This window comes from Marmota marmota, unplaced genomic scaffold (assembly GCF_001458135.2).
Source record: "Marmota marmota marmota unplaced genomic scaffold, marMar, whole genome shotgun sequence".
Lineage (NCBI taxonomy): Eukaryota > Metazoa > Chordata > Mammalia > Rodentia > Sciuridae > Marmota > Marmota marmota.
This window is the reverse complement of record NW_026000082.1, coordinates 40,780,873-40,803,499: the sequence shown is the minus strand read 5'-3', so window position 1 is coordinate 40,803,499 and position 22,627 is coordinate 40,780,873. Positions and strand designations below refer to the sequence as shown.

At 39.2% G+C, this 22,627-nt stretch overlaps 1 protein-coding gene across 12 annotated transcripts in view; it reads right to left on the bottom strand.

Annotated features, from left to right (window-relative positions):
• The window catches only part of Ubr4 (ubiquitin protein ligase E3 component n-recognin 4), a 128,183-nt gene that overhangs the window by 104,665 nt on the left and 891 nt on the right, over nucleotides 1-22,627 (bottom strand). For all 12 annotated transcript variants that reach the window (XM_048816232.1, XM_048816222.1, XM_048816225.1 and 9 more), the window contains exons 2-15: nucleotides 15,306-15,403; nucleotides 14,035-14,138; nucleotides 13,139-13,268; nucleotides 12,893-13,032; nucleotides 11,402-11,504; nucleotides 11,129-11,270; nucleotides 10,675-10,799; nucleotides 6,997-7,121; nucleotides 5,918-5,977; nucleotides 5,636-5,826; nucleotides 3,138-3,237; nucleotides 2,858-2,995; nucleotides 1,788-1,905; nucleotides 718-905 (exon numbers count right to left, since the gene is read on the bottom strand). In XM_048816232.1, the coding sequence (XP_048672189.1) occupies nucleotides 718-905; nucleotides 1,788-1,905; nucleotides 2,858-2,995; nucleotides 3,138-3,237; nucleotides 5,636-5,826; nucleotides 5,918-5,977; nucleotides 6,997-7,121; nucleotides 10,675-10,799; nucleotides 11,129-11,270; nucleotides 11,402-11,504; nucleotides 12,893-13,032; nucleotides 13,139-13,268; nucleotides 14,035-14,138; nucleotides 15,306-15,403 (1,762 nt within the window). The remainder of the gene's footprint in view (nucleotides 1-717; nucleotides 906-1,787; nucleotides 1,906-2,857; nucleotides 2,996-3,137; nucleotides 3,238-5,635; nucleotides 5,827-5,917; nucleotides 5,978-6,996; nucleotides 7,122-10,674; nucleotides 10,800-11,128; nucleotides 11,271-11,401; nucleotides 11,505-12,892; nucleotides 13,033-13,138; nucleotides 13,269-14,034; nucleotides 14,139-15,305; nucleotides 15,404-22,627) is intronic.

Here is a 22,627-nt window from a genome sequence, read left to right as displayed (position 1 = left end):
TAACCTTAAATAGTGTGTAAACTGTATGAAACTAAGAACTGTATCTAAGTCACTGACAAATTATCAGAACAGGGCTGACATACAGTAGATAATCAAGAAATACTGGCTAAACCAATATTTACAAAGTACATATGTCAGACCTATGCTAAAGGTTTTTCAAATATTTTCCCCCAACATACTTAGAGGCAGGTACAATCATTCCCATATAAGGAGACAAAAAAATTGGTTTGTTTTTTTTTTTGGTACCAGGGATTGAACCCAGAGGTACTTAAACACTGAGCCATATCCCTAGACCGTTTTTTTATATTTTATTTAGAGACAGGGTCTCATTGAATTGCTTAGGGCCACATTAAGTTGCTGAGGCTGGCTTTGAACTCACGATCCTCCTGCCTCAGCCTCCAAAGCCACTGGGATTACAGGTAACAAAATGTTTTAAAGCTTGAAGTAGTTCAGATTCTTGCCTGGAGTCACTGAGTGGTAGAAGGATTCAAACCCAGTTCTGTCTATTCTACAGGCTGTGCTAATAACTATCCATCAGAGAAACAATACCAGAAGTACAAATTATTTAATGAAACATAATTAATACACATAAATTCTAAGCAAAACTATATTTAAATGCTAGTCATCTAACCTATGTTTTTTTAGTTCAAATGATCTGATTATCACAGTCATTCCACTCAAATCCCCTCCCACTAAACCTCAAAAATCCACTCTTACCAACTCAGGATCTTTGCGACTAGCCAAAATATTGCCCTTCTCACCAGGGGCCTGCTTACTGGGGCTTTTAACTCTAGGAGAGCTCTCCAGTGGAGGGGGTGGGGGAGGGGGTGGAGGTGCCACTTTTTCTTTACTGGGGGAGATGGTCTCCTCAAACCACTGGCCCAAAATAGGTTCACTGTCATCATCTGAATAGAGAAAGAGAAAGCAACAAAAAAACATTTTTCTTCTAAATCAAAAATCACAAGGATATCCTGATCATAGAAGTGGCTACAAAGTACATAAATTTGTCAAAACTTCTCTAAAGGTATACATAAAATGAGAGTATTTTATAGTATGTAAGTTATATCTCAATAACATTAAATTTTTTAAAAAGAGCCCAACAAGGAGAAATAATTTTGATTTTTTAAAAAAAATATTTTTTAGTTGTGATGGACCTTTATTTTTTATTTATTTATATGTGGTGCTGAGAATCAAAGCCAGTGCCTCACACATGCTAGGCAAGCACTCTTCCACTGAGCTACATACAACTCCAGTCCCAATTTTGCTTTATTTTACTGATAACAAGTCAAATATTTTACAAGTGGAAATTTATATTTGTCTTTTCAAATGTAAACCCTAAGATAAGAATCACACCTCTCTCGATATCTCCCACTGCTCTCATAGACTTAGCGGTGGAGAGCAAGGCAGAAGGGACTATCAGGCCTGTTGTACATCAGACTCTCCAGTTCCTCCCCTGAATTGCCCCACTAGAAACCTATGAACAACAGCCAAACCAAGTACCTCAGATGTGACATTTAGAGTTGCACTAAGAAAGCTATAAGCAGAGGTCACACAACAGGGGTCAACACAGATTTTGGCGGAAAAGGCACAATGTGAGCTTAGCTGAAAGTAGCATTCCTCATTCATTCTTCAATGCTCAACTTGCTCTTATTAAATATCATGTCATCTTTGATAGCACATAAAAGCAAGGTTCAAACCAGGCAAGTGAAAACAAAATGGTAATCAAGGAACTATGTAATCTGCTGCACTGTGTAACTAAACTGGGAGAGAAAAGGAGAGGCCTGTACCTTGGCTGCTGTCCTCCTCTGTGCTACTGAAGTCATCCTCATAGTAGGTGTTGGAGTCGGTGGAGGCGCTGGCATCACTGCTCATGGAACCCTTCCTCTGCCGCTGCAGGACACATGCCTAGAACGACGAGATTTCCGTAATTGGCAATTACAAAAACAGGGCCATTCTACTTAATCTTATTCACCACATGAAGCGTTTTCTCCATGTGTCATTTTTTTTTAATCCAAGAGAATTAGACTTTCTGGTCTGTTCCTGCTCTGAGGATCATGCCCAGTAATGTTAGGGAATACGTGGTCTCCACTCTCACATGGCTTAGTTGACTGATGAATAGATGTTCTAAGAAGGAAAAGATGTAGGGAACAGCTTGTATTTGGCAAATAGGTATTTCTGTAGCTACAGCGCCCATGCAAATGGTGGAACCTCAAGGGACAGTTGGTGGCAATAACAGATATGGTCTAATTAAATTACATAAAGTTAAGTTGAAGTTAGGCATAGCACACACCTGTAATCTCAGTGACCTGGGAGGCTGAGGAGGAAAGATCACAAGTTCAAGACCAGCCTCAGCCTCTTAGCAAGACTCTGTCTCAAAATAAGAAATATAAAAACAGGGCAGCTGGGGCTGGGGATGTGGCTCAAGTGGTAGCACGCTCGTCTGGCATGCGTGCGGCCCGGGTTCGATCCTCAGCACCACATACCAACAAAGATGTTGTGTCTGCCAATAACTAAAAAAATAAATAAATAAATAAATATGTTAAAAAAAAAACAGGGCAGCTAAGTGGTAAAGAGCCTCTGGGTTCAATCTGTGGTACCAAAAAAAAAAAAAAAAAAANAGCGGCAGAGGAAGGGTTCCATGAGCAGTGATGCCAGCGCCTCCACCGACTCCAACACCTACTATGAGGATGACTTCAGTAGCACAGAGGAGGACAGCAGCCAAGGTACAGGCCTCTCCTTTTCAAAACTATTACCACAAATTTGGGTTTTTATAGATGATAGTGTAGAGTGAATCTTATTCATTTTGAGAAGGGTATATGAGTTCTTTCAAAATAGCAATGGTTCGATTTCCACTCACCTTTCTGTAAGAAGTTGAGAGCAATGTCAAGAGCAGGTTCGTCAGTGGGACAGAGTCAATGAGCCTCTGAATCCTTTGTATGGAAGAGCTCTGGGCCATAATGTTCAAGACAGCAGGGGGACCATCTGTATCCCAACCCTGAAAATATCAATATCAAAGGGAAATTAATGATATGACTTAGCCAGAAAAAAATAATAACCTGTGTTAATAGATCAAGCTAGCTGACCCCAAAGTGGATCTAGCACTTGATATGCTGATTCCAAGAGAATAACCTCCTCACCTTATAAAGAGCCTCCACTTGCAGGTCTTGAAATAGAGATGTTAACAGCTTGATGGCATGGTTTGCCAATATCACTGAGAGTACTCCAAATCCCTGATGCCTACACAAAGAAAAATCAAAACACAACCTTTACATAATTAACAATCAATTACAGTCTCTAAAATGGTATATCTTGTCATTCTGGGATCTTAGATCCCTTGGAGGCTCTATGGACCTCCCCCACACTCCAAAAAATTGTACATACACAAAAAAAATGGCATTTAAACAGAAACACAGTCTCTTGAAGCCCATCCATGGACTGCAAAAGGATCTGCAGGCATGATGGCAAGAATTCCTGGACTAGAAGAAACTCAAATCCATAGATTTTTGGAATTTAAACTCCCAATTCAAAGCCATGATGTTCATATAAAACTACCAACATTTAAGTGTTAACTGGACTTTTAAAGAATCCTTCTTTTTTGGAAGAAAAAGATTAAAATTACCAACTTATGTAAAATATCTGGGAACAAACCAAAGAGAATAAAAAGTTTTATATAACATTTGAATAAAACCTTCTATATGCCCAAAATGTTCACATGACAAAGGGTTTACTTATCAAATATACAACAATCCATGTAAATTAATAAGAAAAAAAGAGAAAACCAAAGAGGAAAACTGAAGCAAAGGACATAAGGCAGTATACAAAAGAAACCCAAATGACCAATAAATCAGTGAAAAGAAAGAAAACCACACTAGTAATCAAAGATATAAACATTTTTTTTTTCTTTTCCCTTCAGATCTCGGCTCCCTAAATTTTTTTTTTTTTTTTTTTTGGCAAAATATTTTAAAATTTAAAATATTTGTGTCCTTTATCATCACAATTGAACTTCTAAGAATTTACTCCAAGGAGACAAACAAGTTCCCAAAAACTTACATTTCAGGGGCTGGGGATATAGCTCAGTTGGTAGAATGCTTGCCTTGCATGCACAAGGCCCTGGGTTCAATCCCAGCACCACCAAAAAAGATTTACATTTCAGGAGGTTTACCAAGAAGCATGATTTATTCCTGGGCATGGTGGCTCATGACTGTAATCCCAGCAACTCGGGAAACTGAGGCAGATGAATCACAAACTCAATGCCAGCCTTGGCAATTTAGGAAGATACTGTCTCAAAGAAAAAGGACTGTGGGTATAGCTCAATGGTAAGAGAGCCCTTGGGTTCAATGCCTAATACTTAAAAAAGGGGGGGAAAATTATCAGAACAATAAATCTGGCACAATCTAAGTATAAATCACTAAGGAAATTAGCCAATTACCAATTTGATATAATTACTTAGTAAAATACTGCCCATCATTAACAAATCACATAGAATAATAACTAGCTTCCTGCAGTTCTCCTTCCTTCTATGCTCTTGAAGTCTCATCTTCACACAGCAGCTAGGTCCTCAGATCACCAATAAATCAGGTCACATCTCTCCTGATGAAACCCCTCAGACAGCACTTGTCCCTATATTATTTGGCCACTGGCAATCTCTGTGACGTAATTTTCTACCACTTTCTTGAGTTAATGTCTCCAATCTAGTCACAATGACCTTGTGATCCTCAAAATTGCCAATCACACCTCTGCCTGGAAACTGAACAACTAAACTGAACTGAACCCTGTCACTTCATATATGGTCTCCATGTACCATCTTCAGAGTCCTTTCCAGTTCCATCTCAATTAAAAGAACAGTCATTCATTAATCCCTACTCTGGCTTCTTTCCCTCCACAACACTTACATATGACACTTTACAAGGTACTTAATGGTATATTTGTTCACTGTTTCTCCAGTTAGAAAACAAATGTCATAAAGATAAAGGCACTGCTTGTTTAAGTGCTATATCCTCCAAACTCTGTATAATAGAGCTGAGTACATGGTAGGCACTAAAAGAATACATCAAATCCAGAAATGCCTGCGCTTAAAAACTAAATTTTGAACAGCACATGAGTCATATCTCCTCCTTTCATGAAAGGGTGGCAACAGTGACAAATGTTCCAGGAAGCACTCCAGCATGAGCGGACGACATCCTCACCCCACAGGTTAAACAGGTGATTGAACACTCACTCTAAGAGAGCCATTTTACAACACAAGCACTTTTTTTTTTTTCTGTTGAACTTGAAAATAATTCTAAAATACACATTACAGATATTTTTCCATCTGACAGATAAGAAAACAGGGTCAAAGAAAACCAGTGACTTATCCAAAATCACACAGCTATAATGCAGAGCTAGTGGACCACGAGCTTTATCTTTATTGTTAAATTCAAACCATGTAGGAAGTTGCATCTTTCTGTTGGAAAGGTTAGGAGAGGCTGCGAGTGCACCTCAGTGGTAGAGCATGTGATTGGTATGTGCAAGGCTCTGGGCTCAATTCCAACACACACACACACACACTCTAATTCAGAGAGGAGAGAAGTTAGAGCAGCCCCTCAACCAGTGAGATAGCATAACAGGAGTGGCAGTCACAGGAACAGACACATACCCTTTGCCAGGCCCCAGTTTGGGAGAGCCTACTCCTTCTTTTGTACGAGAAAGGATGTCTCTGACTCGGAGGGCAGCCAGCGGGTCTTTCTCTTTCCCCTTATCAGCCAATGCAGTAGGACTGAGGTTCAGTATAAGGAAAAGGCTGTTCAACAAACACCATGCGCCCAGCAACTGGAAGTTCTGGTAGTGCTGTTAAAGAAGGCACAAAACATGAACATGGAGAAGAATTCATACCTTATAGACTATAAGATAGGAACCCAGTAGAGACATGCTTTCTTACCTCACCACCAGCCCGGCGGGAATTGCTTATCGCTTGCCCAATCATGTCATAGATTTCAAGCTGTTCAGTATCAAACACACAAAAAAAAAATATCTCAGCAAGGTGACATATTTCATTATAGATACCAAATCTTAACCTTAATTAATTTAACTTGAAGAGTTAAATATCCACAGGCTATTTTTCAATTAAATTATCCCACCATACATTGCTTGATTTTCACATGGAGCTGAAGCCCAATTTACATTTAGTTTTTTGTCTTTTTTTTTATTTTTGGTGGGAGCAGGCAGATACCAGATTGAACTCAGGGCACTGAGTCACATCCCCAGCCCTATTTTGTATTTTATTTAGAGATAGGGTCTCTCTGAGTTGCTTAGCGCCTCACCATTGCTGAGGCTGGCTTTGAACTCACCATCCTCCTGCCTCAGCCTCTTCAGCCGCTGAGATTACAGGCGTGTGCCACCACACCTAGCCTTACATTTAGTTTATCTTTTTTTTTTTTTTTTAACATTTCTTTCTCAGGGGTATTTCCTCCATCCAATCTAAAGTAGCACACCAAGCCTGCATCAGATGGCTTTCGATCACCATTCATTCCTTGTATGCAATTATCACTGTCTGAAAGCATCTCATTTATTGTGTGCCTCTACTAACTCAGGAGGCTGAGGCAGGAAGATCGTATGTTTGAGGCTGGCCTCATCAATGTAGACCCTGTCTCAAGATAAAAAATAAAAACAACTGGGGATGTAGCTCAGTGGCAGAGCATCCTTGAGTTCAATCCTCAGTACCAGAAAAGAAAAAAGAAAAGAAAGTATATGAACACCTAATAGGCCCACAAATGATTTGCTGAATGAATGAATAATCTTTCATAAAGCCCACTACTACCACAAAGTTGCATGTTTCCTAAAGAGCCAACAAAGGGACACATCTTTGCAAACCAATATGCCAAGGAAATCAGCCTTACACCTACTACACAAGGAAAGGAATATAGAGAATATCCTAACCCTTGTCCCTGTTGAGGAAAAGGAACTGGCATGCCCCTCATCTGAATGATCAGGATTCCCTATACCCAAAGCTTGGCTTACACATTTCTGGACAATTGTAGCTGCATCACTTTCATAGTCGTCTTCTTTGGAGCTTGTGGACCCTGTCCGTACTTGCTGGGCACTACCCACATGAAGGATGGCCATACAGGTTGCCACACTCACACCTGAAAAAGAACAAGCAGAGATTCCAAAACTGAAAGATAAAACGTATCTCAATTCCATGAATGAGTATTGAAAATAAACTCCATGGGCGGGGGTCATGGTTTAGATGCAGAGTGCTCGCCTACCATGTGTGAGGCACTGGGTTCGATCCTCAGCACCACATAAAAATAAAAATAAAGATATTGCATTTGTCTAAACTAAAAAATTAATATATAAAAAAAAAGAAACTCCATAAGGGCAAGACCATAATAAACATAGTCACACCATATAATCCAACGATCACACTCCTATTTACCCAAATAAACAGAAAACTTACACCCCGCCAACACACACACACACAAAAAAAAAACCCTGCACATTGCAGCTGTACTCATAACTGCCTACAAATGGAAGCAAACAAGATGTCCATCAATGGGGGAATGATAAACAAACTGTGCTGCATCCATACAATAGAACACAAGTCAACAACAAAAAAAGATGAGCTATTAAACCAGAAAAGACATGAAGGAACCTTAAATGCATTTTACCAAGTAAAAGAAGCCAGTATGAAAAGGCTACATACTGTATGATTTTGACTACATGCCACTCTGAGAAAGGACATACAACAGAAATGATAAAAAGGTCAATGGCTACCAAGGATTGGAAAAGAGGGTAAGAGTTAAATAGGTGAAGCACAGGGGATATTCTGAACAGTGAAACTACTCTGTAGATATGATAATGATGGATACATTAACATTATAAATTTGTCAAAAGCCATAGAACTACACAACACAAACAGGGAACCCTACAGGACTAAAGACTTTACTTACACTGTGTCAAACTGATTCATTAATGATAACAAATCTATCATACTTATTTCAGATGTTAACAGGGGAAACTATGCAAGGGGAAAGGAGGTATATGAGAACTCCATATAATCTATTCAAGTTTTCCGTTAACTAAAAGTACTTTAAACAAAATCTGACTTTTCTTTCTTACACCTGTTTTTATTTTTGAGACAGGATCTTGCTATATTGCGCAGACTAGCCTTAAATTCCTGAACTCAAGTGATCCTCCTACCCTCAGTCTCCCAAATAGCTATGACTACAAACAACTATTAATTAACACACCCAGCTAAAATCTGGGTAACTTTTTTAATGAAAAAAAAAATTTAATTTAAGATTTGGAGCTTGGGGCTCAGTGTTAGACCAATTGGCTAGCATATGTGAGACCGTGGGTTCAATCCTCAGCACCACATAAAAATAAATAAAATACAAGGTATTGTGTTCATCTATAAATAAAAATATATAAATTAAAAAAATTTAAGATTATGAACAAAAAAAACCTTGAGCTTTACATGGTATTTCTCAAAAGCATCCAAGCTAAATCTCTCTCCTTAAATCAATCCCAAAGGATCAATTTTCAATAATAAACTAAATCTGAGATATATAATCCAACCATGAATTTTTAAGAAACTTGTCACTGCTGGACCCAGTGGCTCACTGCCGATAATCCCAATGACTCAGGAGACTAAGACAGGAAAATTACAAGTTAGAAGTTTGAGACCCCATCTCAAAAAATAAAAAGGACTGGGCCCTATATACACATATGATTACACTACTGGTGTGACTCTACACCGTGTTCAGCCAGGGGGGAAAAAAGGACTGGGGATGTGGCTCAGTGGTAAAGTGCCTCTGGGGTTCAATTTCTAATACCAAAAAAAAAGAAAGCTTTAATCCTTGTCAATTTTAGCTACGTATTGACTAAATGTATTGAGATCCATGTGATAATCAAGAAATTCACTGAAAATCTAAATTAATAAACCTCAAATTAAATATAAGATCAAATCTCACACGCCTCTTTAGCTTTCTATTCTTAAGGCTACTTCTTTAGCTCAGGCCCTAAATGTGTCTTGCCTAAATGAACTGCAAATTCCTCCTAATCCATCTTCCTGCCTCCAATACTTCCCCAGACCAAAATATCCAGTACTCCACTGTCTAAATGTTCTTCCTATAAAATATAACTCATAGGCTCACACACTCCAGAACCTGTTGTCTACTATCTATAGGATATGGTCCAAATGACTTAGTCTGCGTTTTTACATGAGCCTCCTTTTGGTCCATCTATACAACCCCCACCAGTACCCACAAAATCCACAGACTTACACACATGCATGCAATGCAATATGTTCTCCCAAATTCCAGAATTCTTTCGGTCCTGTTTTGCCTCTGCCTAGGCGTAGCCAAGGTGAAATCCTATCTGTCTTCTTTTTTAAATTTTTTTTTTTGTTTTTTTAGTTATCAATGGACCTTTGTTTTATTCATTTATATGCAGTGCTGAGAATCAAACCCTGTGCCTTGCACACGCTGGGCAAGCACTCTGCCACTGAGCCACAACCCCAGCCCCTATCTGTCTTTTAAGAAACAATATCAGAACTCCTTGGAGACTGCCTTCATCAACTAAAACAAATTCTACTACTTCTAAAATTCCATAGCAATTTCTCCTCACCTCTTTCATTGACATAAAAAAAAAAGTTTTTTAGTAATACCCTCTAAAACACAGATGCTTTTATCTTTATGTTTCTATTTGAACAAAGATGCTCTAACTAAAGCTGTTCAAAGAATGTGGGGAGATGGGGCAGAGAGCAGTGATTCATACCTACAATCCCAGCAATTCGGGAGGCCGAGGCAGGAGGATCACAAGTTTAAAGCCAGCCTCAGCAATTTAGCAAGGCCCTAAGCAACTTAGGGAGGTCCTGTCTCAAAATGAAAAATTTTAAAAAAGGGCTGTGGCAGTGACTCAGTGGTTAAATGCCCCTGGGTTCAAGCCTGGGTACTACCAAAAAAAAAAAAAAGTAGGTAGGGAGATGAACCGACCTCAGCAATTTCTTGATGTTCCCCAGGTCTATTTTCCAAGACTTTCTGCACAAACCCTCACCTGCAGAACCAAGTGAATTTCTGATATTGCTATACCTTCAAAGACATACCAGGGCTATGGTATGTCCAAGACTTAAAACCAAGGATCAGTGATTTGAGTTAAAAAGTCACTTTAACATTAACTTCAAAGAATAAACACCAGCTGTCAGGCCCTGCTTCCAAGACACCATGGTCAACAGGAAGAAGGGATTTTATGGAAACATAAATAACATTCTTCACATTTATCAACATAAACAGATACCTTCTGTCCCAGTCTCCTTCAAACCTGGTCCCACAGCAAGATTCAATCTCCCTTGAGATTTATATTCTATAAATCTCAGGTATAGAATCCTTATAGGCAAGGATGATATATTATTCATCTTGATATCTCCAAAGTCCTTGTCATTTTGTTCTTCATGCAGTAGATACTTAATATCTACACATACTATGAAATCGAATGTGCATATAACACAATGCCAGCAGTTAAACAGGGTCCTTTACAAAGATTCCTACTGAAACTTTATTTCACCTACATGTGACTAAATTAGAGATTCTCTAGGAGAAGAAATAAGTTAAGGGGGACAAGTACTCAGGATTCTCACGGTTTCCTGAAAGTATATCTGTGTTTAAGAAAATAAGAGCAAACATCATAACTTCTCACCTGCATATAGACAACTTAGGCTGAGGACTGTCACTTCTTGTAGACGACAAGGATTAAGAGGTTCCAACACAGGTAGAGAAAGAGCATCCAATGCCATAGTTACATCAATCACCAGTGAATGAAAACTGGAACACAACAGAGAAAAATCAAAGAAGATCAAAGGAATCTCCTGGAACTGCTTGCTTCTATAATTTGGTTTAAAAAAAAAAAAAATAGCATGCCATAAAAATGAAACAGGTAGCTCTTTTGTTGGGGGGGTGGGGGGTGTACCAGGGATTGAACACAGGGGCACTCAGCCTGAGCACCTTACCATTGCTGAGGTTGGCTTTGAACTCATAATCTTCCTGCCTCAGCCTCCCAAGCCTCTGGGATTACAGGCGTGTGCCACAGCACCCGGCTAGAAGTATACCTCTTTTGATTAGAATGTAAAGCACAGCTTGGAGGAGCACCTTACCCATTACGAACAGCTGTGGCATCTGCAACCGTTGCAGGCATGATAAAGAAGGAATTGGCTGATACTGCATCCTGGAACCGATTGATGTAGCGTAGGAAATACGGCAGGTTCAAACACACACGCAGTAGCTTCTCTGAGCCACCTGCATTATGAAAATGCACAACCTCACAAACAAGACTCTGTTTGATGTCTGTTTTCTCCACATGGAAGAAGCATGCTTAACGAGTTTTTGTAAGCACAGAAATCATTTTCCAACAGCAGCAAACGTCTTACCAAGCTCTTGAAGACTAGCCACATTCTGAGCTATAAACACATTCTTGGTTTTGATTGCAGAGGCTTGATCTGTGGATGACTGTTCATCAGTTTCTCCTTCCACCTGAAAAACAACACAGGTCTATCAAGACACTACCACCTGTTCACCTCAATCTGCCCTGCTGTACAAAATGAAAACTGAACAGCAATTCTAGGGATACTCAGACTCTCTTATGATGAGGGTGGGAAATTCCTCACTAATATTGGAAAAAATAGAGATACTTTCCCAAGACGAGGGGAAAATATCTATTCTATAGCTAACACAGAGTGATGCCTTTTTTTTTTTTTTTTGGGGGGGGGGGGGTACTGGAGATTGAGCCCAGAGAAAATTTGTCACTGGTTACACTGCTAGCCCTTTTTATTTTACTTTTTTAAATTTTGAAACAGAATTTCACCAAATTCTTTAAAGCCTTGCCAAGTTGCTTAGGCTGGCCTTGAACTTACAATCCTCTTGCCTCAGCCTCCCAAATTGCTAGGATTACACGTGTGCACCAACATGCCCAGCTAGAGTGATGCCTTTTATAGAAAATTGTACATGGTCCTTCCCCTGCCCTGGGGACTAAACCCAGGGGCACTTTATCACATTCCTGGTTTTTTTTTTTTTTTTTTTTTGAGACAGGATCTTGCTGAGTATCTCACTAAGTTACTGAGCCTGGCCTCAAACTAGCAATCCTCCCACCTCAGCATCCCAAGTCACTAGGATTATGGGCATGAACCACTATACCCAGCTTCTATATGGTCTTTATGCATTGAAAAATGCCTAGAAGGGCTTGGGATGTGGTTCAAGTGGTAGCACGCTCACCTGGCATGTGTGAGGCACTCGGTTCAATCCTCAGCACCACATAAAAAATAAATAAAATAAAGATATTGTGTCCACCTAAAACTAAAAAATAAATATTAAAAAAAAAAAAGAAAGAAAAATGCCTAGAAGAATGATCATCAAAATAGTAATAACTGGGGCTGGGGTTGTGGCTCAGCAGTAGAGCGCTCGGCTAGCACGTGCAAAGCACTGGGTTCAATCCTCAGCATCACATAAAAATAAAGGCATTGTGTCCAACTACAATTTAAAAAATATTTTAAAAAAAATAATAACAACTGCAGACAGAATCAATTGGCATGAATTTTACTTTCATTGTTTTGTATTCTTTTATTTCTACCGTAGGCATGTGCGGTCATGCAACGGCTTAACAGAGGGAATACATTCTAAAAAATGTATCATTGGACAACTGTGTCATTGTATAAAATCTCAGAGTATACTTAAACTAAGATGGCTATGAGGTCACTAGACGATATAACTTCTCAGGACCATATGGTCCATCCTTGACCAAAATGTTATATGTGGTATGTGACTATCACCTTATATCACAAATACAAAATACATAGTTATTTTTGTTCCAGTATTACCACCTTACCAAATCCCAGAGATGAGGATATTTGGCTGAAGGAACTCACCAGAGCCTGTGGACTGATAGGCGGTGAAGCTACAGTTCTAGGATTAAAAACTGAGGTCAGCTGGTTCAAAAAATTCATCTGTACCTCCTTCTGCCTCAGCTCAGGGCTTACTGGCGAGGCCAGCTCTTTCTGATCTTCCACTGTAATACAGCAAGAACAAAAAAAGGAGGGTCAGCAGAGTGCCACCAAAAGGCAAAGCTGGCCAAGGAGGTGGCCGTGAACCAGGTCTGGAGAAGGAACACGCACCATCTGAAAGTGTCTTCACTGTCTGTGGCAGCTTGGCAGATTTCATCATTGCTGTAAATGTGATAATTTCAGTTCTATCTAGTCGGCTACAACCAGTGCACAGGCCCTTGATTAGGAGAATCAAGTGTTTCTGAAAAGAAAACAAATTCAAATATGTCTTTCAGGAGATTCTACTCTTTTTGGGAATTCCAACTGGCACAGGGCCAAATTTACGTTCACATAAAGAACTGCAATTTGGGGGGAAGGAAAAAAAAAAGCAGAGATGCAAAGCTGATGGTCCTCAGACACTACCTTGCCTGCAGATTTGTCTTATTCTCACAGTAATTATTTTTTCCCAATTTGAAGTTATGGTTAAGTTTTTTAAAATGGAAGGTTTCACATACAAACCCAGAATTCTTACAGCTCTCAACAATTCACAAGATATAACCACTTGGAGCCCCCATTTCTACATGGCAATAATCAAACAGAGCCAAATAACAGTTGGTTCCTTTCATTGGCACCTCCAACCTTGTCAACCAGCACATTTCACTCATGTTCTATTACCTGCCTGGCCCCTATAAGTATATAAATTTGCAATCCTTGAAAAAGATTCCACAGTCCTATCCACCAAAGGTTGACAAACTACAGCCCCAATTCAGCCCACTTCCTGTTTTTTTTTTAAATAAAGTTTAACGGAATGCAGCCATATTCGTTCATTTACATATTGTCTATGGCTGTGTTCACAGTACAAGGGCACAGCTGACTAGCTGCAATAATTACCATAGAGTCCACAAATTATTTATTATTCAATTACAGAGTTTTAGCAACCTCTGCTCTATGCCATCCATTTTCCATCAAACCCACTAATCACAATCCTACTTCAAAATAAGGGCCAGAAAGAGACGCATCACTCTCACCTGGGACACAGCACAAGCCTCATCTGGATTTTCAAGACGCAGGAGAGAAAACTCAATTAGGACTTTACAGGCTGCTGCCACCGACTGAAGTTGATTCCGGGGAACTGAGAAAGTAATAAACCTTACTTAATCTGACTGCTCAGCCTCACAGTCAATAAGCCAAACAAAACAAATATTGAGCTCTGTATGTTCAACATTCCCAATATCATTCCATGAAAATAATTATTCATAACCAACAAGCCAAGGAGTAAAGGCATTTTGGCATTGATAACCATCAACTGCTTATAGATCCATTCATCTTACACTCAATGGAAATTAAAATAATGATAATGAAATATGTTACACTAAGTGCCAAGTACTTCAAATGATATTAGCTTATTTAATCCTTAGACAAAACCTATAAGGCAGGTATTATTTTCCCCTCCCATTTCTAATAAACTAGCAAACTAACATACAGAGAGGTTAAGTGGCTTGCCCATCACATTCAAATTAAGAATTCTGCCTCTTGAGTTTATGCTCCTGACCATGAGAGTAACCGCCTCTCTTTTCCCACAAGTTCTAAATGACTTTTTTACACAGTTTCTTCAAGCTAAAGTAGTTTTTCCAGCAGCAGTCAGTCCTATATACAATAAACAGCACTGGACACAGATTATTCAATGGCTCTACGGTTCCTTTTAGTTTATTTGCTTAGCCAATTATTCAAGTAATAAATAACTAGAATTCTTCAGAACTATTCAATTTAGTATAAAAATAAACTAAAAATGCAAATGTTCAGAAATAACATAAAATAGGGCTTGGTCCCTCTGAGGGTAGGAAATTTCAGAAAATGAGGAACTGAAGATGAACTCTTTTCATAAACCAGAGAACACAAGAGGAGAATTCACATTCTCACCAAAACCAACAAGAAACAAAGTCTAACCTGTGCATACAGGCTAGTAGTTAATTTATGGGGGTACCAATATCCCCCTAGAAATTCACACACCAGGAATTAAATGTGTGAAATCAGTAAAATACTTCTGATTGAGAAAGAAAGGAAGATCAACTTAATGGTTACAAAGCGGATGCTGAAGCATAGTAGCTTTTAAAAGCCACTCCGCTGGCCTAGGTAAGGGAGCCTGGCACAGCTGACAATAGTCTCCACTCCTCAGCAGACAGCTTAGGAGTACTAAAACACAGACCTCATTAACAACTTGTTGGGATGATCTGACAAGAGGATAAACAATCCCCCTATTCACAAGCTCTCGAGGGAGTGACAAGAGTGGAATACTTACTGAGGCTGCAAACTGTTGTAATATAGTGTGTGGAAAGCGCAACAAAAGAGGAGTAGAAGGGCTCGTACTGCTTCTCGTGGTGCAGGATTTCTGACTCACTGTAAAGAAAACAAATGCAGCCGACATTTACTGAGTGCCTACTATGTGCCATACATCCCTTTATAGGAATTACTTCATTTAATCCTTTTCAGCAGCTCTACATGGTAGGTAGTATTCTCCATATTCAAGATTTGGAGCTGAGGATGTGGCTCAGTGGTAGAGCACTTGCCTGAGGCCCTGGGTTTAACATCATTTAAAAAAAAAAAAAAATTGGGAAGGTGAAGCTTATTAGAATTAAGTATCTTGTTCAAGGTATCAGGCTTAGTAAGAAGCAGAGAATAATAAACAGAAAACATTTTCAAACTCATTTAGAACTAAAGATACACAAGTAAAAATATAACAGGATGCCAGTCTATCCTATATTATTGATTGGCAAAGACCAAAAGCTAATAACATCATTGATGACCAACAAAAGTGGGCAGACCAGAACACTCAAGATACTGTTAGCAGAGCTGGGAATGGTGGTGCACACCTGTAATCCCAGCAACTTGTTATGTTCAAAGCCAGCCTCAGCAACTTAGTGAGGTCCTAGGCAATGTGGCAAGACCCTGCCTCAAAATAAAAAGTAAAAAGGGGTAGGCATGTCACTCAATGGTCAAGCACCCCTGAGTTCAACCCCAGCACCAAACCAAAAAATAAATAAATAAATAAAAAGATAGTGGAAGAATAGATTAAAGTAACTCATCTTGAAGACCACTAGCAGCCCAGAATTCAGTAACTTGAAAAGAATCAATTCAAGGTTAAGGAAAAAGTTACAAAAATAAATATATAAACATACAAATAAATTTATATTTATATATTTTTTAATTAAGTTAAATCCTCTGATCTGGGCTGAGGTTGTGGCTCAGTGGTAGAGCACTTGCCCAGCATCTGTGAGGCACTGTGTTCAATCATCAGCCCCACGCACATTAAAAATAAGTAAATATATAAAATAAAGGTCCATCTACAACCAAGAATCTAAAAAAAAAAAAAAAAAATCCTGAGTAAAAATTCAAAATTCACTACCAGAATATGAGAACATTTTCCCTACTCCACACGCCCCACCACCACCCAAGGGAGCTAAAGTTAGATCACAACAGATTTGGTGATTTTCGAACCACATTCCTCATCATTAGCTGAGGAAAGGCCCTATTCTGTGAGAATCTGAAGCCCAACTAGTTCTAAAGGCTAGATACAATGAAGTTGTTTTCTCTATGAAGTCAGATGTTACTCTAGAGAACAAGAAACACAGAACAAAGAGTAAAATGTATCTTATTTATGGAAAGAGCAGAGCTATATGGTCAATAATTTCCTTAGTAAATTCATCCCCAGCAAGAAGTATTAGCCTAGGAAGGGAAACATAAACAGCTAGGATTCTATTCACTGCCAGCAAGAGTATTCGCTTGCAAAATGAACGTAGAAGCCAAAAACACAAGTCAATGTTTGGAAGGTGCTGATGTGAGTGATGAATCACCTCAAGCAACATTGAAGAGTCTGGCATTACAAGGACTTTGTTATTTGGAGATTTATCAAGGATTAAGTGGGTATTTATCAAAGATTAGTCCTTTATTTTAGAACAGCTACTTCATCAAGAGAAAAAATATGGAACACCTATGATATACAAGGATCTTCCTGTCCACCAAGGATCATTTTTCCCTACTTGTTATGATAATTATAACAGAAGAAACAAGCAGATGAAATGGAACATGCTTTGTAACCTCAACAATTTCAGAGGCTGAGGCAGGAGAACTGTAAATTCAAAGCCAGTCTCAGCAATTTAACAAGACTCTGTCTCAAAATAAAAAGTAAAGTGTTGGGGTTATAACTTTGAGTATCCCTGGGTTCAATTCCAACACCCCATTCCCCCAAAGGAGTTCGAAATACCAGGTGTGGTGGTCCACATCTATAATCCCACATACACGGGAGGCAGAAAGATTGCAAGTTGAAAGTCAACCTGTGAAACTCAGTGAGACCCTGTATCAAAATAAAATTTTTAAAAATAGCTAGGCATGTAAGTTCACAGGAAGAATGCTCCTGGGTTCAATCCCTCACACCACCAAAAAACACAAAACAAAAACAAAGTTTACTAAGCAGCACTCAAAATTCCTGTTGACCAGCTCATTTATAACTCATATACTCAGCAGAAAACTACTAGATCCCCTTGCTTCTCCCTTATGTACTTAGTTTTTCCTTCACTTCCATTTCCTTTCTTATTCACTGTCCTAAGGTATTCCTGCTCCATAATTTGATGTGCTTTACTGAGTCATTTACCTCCACTGCTTTATTTTAAAAACTCAGAGCTGCTTACCCCCACATTTTTCAGCTGAACAGGTTTACCAAATCCAGGGGGAAGACTGCCCACCCAAAGGATGGAACTCATTCTGTGCTTTCACTCCCATTCTGGTAATGAAATGCATTCTAAATAACATAGCAATAAACTCATTTAGGTGCCTGGCAATGTCGGACATTATTTTTGTTTCATTTCGGGGGAGGACTGAACCTAGGGACTTGTGGATCCCGTTGAGACTTAACAAACTTCTTCCCCTAGAAATATACAACAGTCTTATTTCAATAAGGAAACAGAAGAATAATGGCAGAGGAAATATGGAGCCCTCTTGACCTCCACTTATAATCTGTTTAGGGTAACTAAGGATTAGTTTTTAAAAGACTTGAAGGACAGTAGAAAAGCACTGTGCGTGGCATTGTCACTTTTTTGAGAAAAGGTCTCACTATATTGCCCAGCCTGGGCTTGAACTTGTGATCCTCTAGACTATCCCCAGAGTAGCAAGTGGCAGGGGTTTCAGGCACATGTCATCATGGCTTCATTGTCAGATCTCTTGATTTTTAAAGAAAGTGTTGGAGTCATGAGTCACCTAATAAAAATGTGCTGCCACACTTCCCTACCCCACCCTCATTCCCCAATAAACTGACAGACACCAAAACACCAAATGTAGGGCAAGAGGTTAAGTGGGAAAGGGAAGAATGAATAAACTGAAGGCAAATACAACCCAAAGGAAGAAAAACAAGGAGACTTAAAGGTGAGTATGCCTTTATTCGGGATGGTGAAGGTATCTTCCTGAAACACCTGCCTCTTCTAACACATTCTAACAAGAGCACCACTGAGGCTGAAACACTGCTGATGGACATGGAATCTGAGGCTTTTCTATTACGTGATAAATAAATGCAGTGCAGAGCACAAAGGGAAACAGCAGCTAAGCAGCCAGGTCAGAGAAATCCAATTTGATGTGTAAGTGAAAAAAGAATTGACTAGAGTCTAGAAATATCCACCTCTTTTTAGGATGAGATGGAAATCTAAGGAGGGGGCATAATAAAAGACTACAGATTCACCTCACTTCTCCCTCTTTAATAACATATTGAATATCTGTTTCAAAAACTAAACTCCACAAGCCCCTTACCCCTTATCAGATACCTGAACTTCTAATATAGAAATTCATTACATACTGTCTCATAATCTAAGTGCTTTCTTTCAGATACTTTCCTCACACACTGACAGACCTATGGTTAATGTCTTACAAGACACAGAATCATTAGACAACAGAAATATTCTCACAATGAGACACTATCTTTCGACAGTGGGCTTCTTGATCCCTGTAGGTCAATCATCACAGCTTACAAATGCAAAAGCACATTTGTGCATTACAGCATCACATTCTCCCTTTCGAGATTTTTAAGAAATGACTGTGCAGTATCTAATGACAATGTTGTAACAGCTTCCCCTTCCCAAGTAGATGTCTTTGCCCTAAATTTTTTCAAATATCTGGGAGGCAGAAATTGTCAGAGGCTTATCAGTAAAGAGGCCAGGTCAGCTCAAGGAAAAGGTTTATTTTGATTGGGGTTTGGTGTGTTTTGTTTTTCTTTTCCAGTTTGTTTTTAATCTGTAAAGACTCAGACTGTCTAATGGCAATTATGCTCACCAACATATCTTGCACAGAGTTAAGGATTTCTCTATACCTTAACACAGAAAACTACATTCTACATTCAGCACTTATATTAATTAATCCCATGTATAGTATGTGGTCCATTGAACAAGTTTTAGCCACTTCTGATCTGAAGAGGTAATGTTGTTTAAATGATTTTTAAGTCTTTACTACTAAAGGCATACTAGCTATAGACAATGGAAATAAAAGTTATTCCCCTACTAGGTATGCTGGCACAAACCTGTAATCCCAGTGGCTTGGGAGGCTGAGGATCACAAGTTTAAGGTCAGCCTCAGCAAATTAGCAAGGCCCTAAGCAACTTAGTGAGACACCCATCTCAAAAAGCAAAAAAGTGTTGGGGATGTAACTCAATGGTGAAGCAACCTTGGGTTAAATCTCCAGTACCAAAAAAAAAAAAAAGAGAGAGAGAGAGAAGAAAATGAACCCCAGTCAATAGCTCAGTTATCTCTTTCTTTAAAAACCTAATGATTCTTTTTACTTCACAATTTATTCATGCTAATATTAATCCTTCATTTCACAACTTGGTTATGAAGTCAAACAAACTTGTCAAAAAGTATCTATTTCAACTATAAAAGCATGAAAGAAAAGCTAGGAAGTAGAATGGTAGAGTACTGAGGAATCTCTCAGATTAAGTACCATCATACCCAACAACAAGAGGAGAAGAATTCAATAGATGAGCAGGCTGCCAGACAGGAAGTAAAAGTTGATATGATGGAACCAGAACATCAAAAAGAGAAGCAGAGAACAGAAAATCACAACAGAAAAATAGAAGGTCCCAGGAGATAGGGAAGAAAAACAGGGCAAGCATAACAATAGAAATAAGGGAACTGCAGAAGTTAGGAGTGGCAATCACACAAGCAAAGTACAGCCTGGGCATCTTAGCCTATGATTAACCAGAAGACAAAACTCACCTCAGTATCTGTCAGTGTTTGGTCTGATACTATACACTCTGTGGCTATAACTCACTATGCAAGAAATAATTCCACAATTTGAGAACTTTTCTTCATTTTTTGGAAAGGCAAATAAAGAAAACTTCTCAAACTGATGGCTTGGTATAAAATTTGTGTGTTCTAAGGCAAAAATCAGCACAGTGTGGCTGGCAGATCAAGTCCAACTAGTTGCCTATCTTTGTACAGCTCACATCTAAGAATGGTTTTTAAACTGAATATTCTGTGACATGTAAACATCACATGAAATTCAAATTTTAGTGTCCATACCTAAGATTCTGAACACAGCTGCACCCCATTCATTTATATACAGTATTGCCCATAGCTGCAATGAAAGAGTTGAGCAGTCCAGAGACCACAGGACCTGCTATTATGTGGCTCTTCCCAAAGTTTACCAACACTAACCTCTACACCAAACTAACATTTTATGTTTAATTGGTATACACCATAAAGAACTTGTAAGTCAGATATTTCTTCCGTAAATTTTTCTTATGATCATACTTCTCTTATAGGACATGAAGAGGAAAAAATAACAGGCGTTCAAAATTAACTGAGGCCAGTGCAGTGGCACACACCTGTAATCCCAGTGGCATGGGAGGCTGAGGCAGAAGGATCACGAGTTCAAAGCCAGCCTCAGCAACAGTGAGCGAGGTGCTAACCAATTCAGTGAGACCCTGTCTCTAAATAAAAAATACAAAATAGGGCTGGAGGTGTGGCTCAGTGTCAAGTGCCCCCGAGTTCAATCCCCATACCACCACCCCAAAAATTTAACTGAGGTACAAAAACAAAAATGGGGCCTTCAAAGATCTTGCCTTCCAATAAAACTGTTACTTAACCTATCAGTTTGGACTTCTTTTCTAAACCAAAAAGAAGTCCCACTAATAACTACAACCACAAACAACTACTCATTATCTCAGCTAATACAGGATGTGTGGGAGGGGTCATTAAAGCCTATACTAGCAAAATTCAAACCTATTTTGATGAATTTGGTTTTGGCTCCTTCAACAGGTTGGAGGAGTTTTTTAACTAATACAGTTTAAAAGGCTTGACCCCAGAAGAGAAGAATGTACAGGAGGTGTCAACAATTTATTTTATAACCTTCTTGGTTCAGATCCACAAAAACATAAAAGAAAATGTTGTAAAAAGGGTGGAACATTGTTAACAGCTAGTAACATTATGAGTATGATTCTGGAAAAAAATACCACTAATCCAAATGTTTAAGACAGTTTTTTTAAAAAGCTACATAATTTGAGAGTGCTATCTTTGATACTCGTTTACATCTTTAGAACATTCACAGCTTACTAATTAGAAAGGAAAATCCACTTAACTCTGAAGTTATCAAACCCAACAATTACTTTATTATAATTTTTAAAATTCTGCATCCAAAACATCACAAGCCTAAGAACAATAAGCACCATAAGAAGCTCAAGTGTCAAACCATGAGCCTTCCTTAATTAATCAATAGCAATTTCTAACATCCTCGATAACATTTAGATATACCCTTGTTGGTAAGAAGCTAAAATGACCCAGTTAGCAACTGCAGGGAGTTGCCAAAGCAAGGTTTGGCTAGGAAAATGAAAGTGAGACTGGCCTTAAAAGTGTTAAGTCTACTATTAAACTAATGAAAGACCGCTCTAAGTACAGTATGTCAGGAGACACTCTGAGATCACCGCCTTCCTATGAACATGATTCTTGCAGTCTAAGAATTTCTGAAAAAAAAAAAAAAAAAAACCATGAAACAGTAAGGCGATAAACAGTCTCATGTAAGAGTCTGAAGATATTTTATTGCAAGAGATGGGAGAGGAAGTACTCACTCCTCCGGGAAAATGATCTCTCAGACTGCGATGTTCCTAATCAAACACCCGTTACAGCAGAAATGTGCAAGAAATGCAAAGTAAAAAGAAAGTCATCGGTGGAAACTAGTGGCTTCAGTCACAGAAATAACACGTGCCTCTGGTGATTAGAGCACCACAGGGAGACCGTTATAAAATTATGTGGTAGATCTCCAATTTAAACCCGGGCTACGCTCCGGCCCAGGCTAGAAGGATGAGTGCAGGCGAGAAATGCAAACTCATCCCAGCCTTGACCTTAGCACGGGGGCATCCTCGGGACGTTTCACTTGGGGCGCGATACATCTCAAAGTCACTTCAACGAGTGCGACCACGCCCTCCCGCGAGGCCGCCTTAAAAGTTTTGCTCTGGAGGGGAAATTGAGGCACAGGTGGCTTCCCTAGGCGGCGGAGGGAAGCGGAGGCAAGCCCTGCCCTCCAGGGCCGGGGCGCCCGAGGCCGCGGCTGGGGAGGCTGAGGCAGGAGAATTGCAAGTTCAAAGCCAGTCAC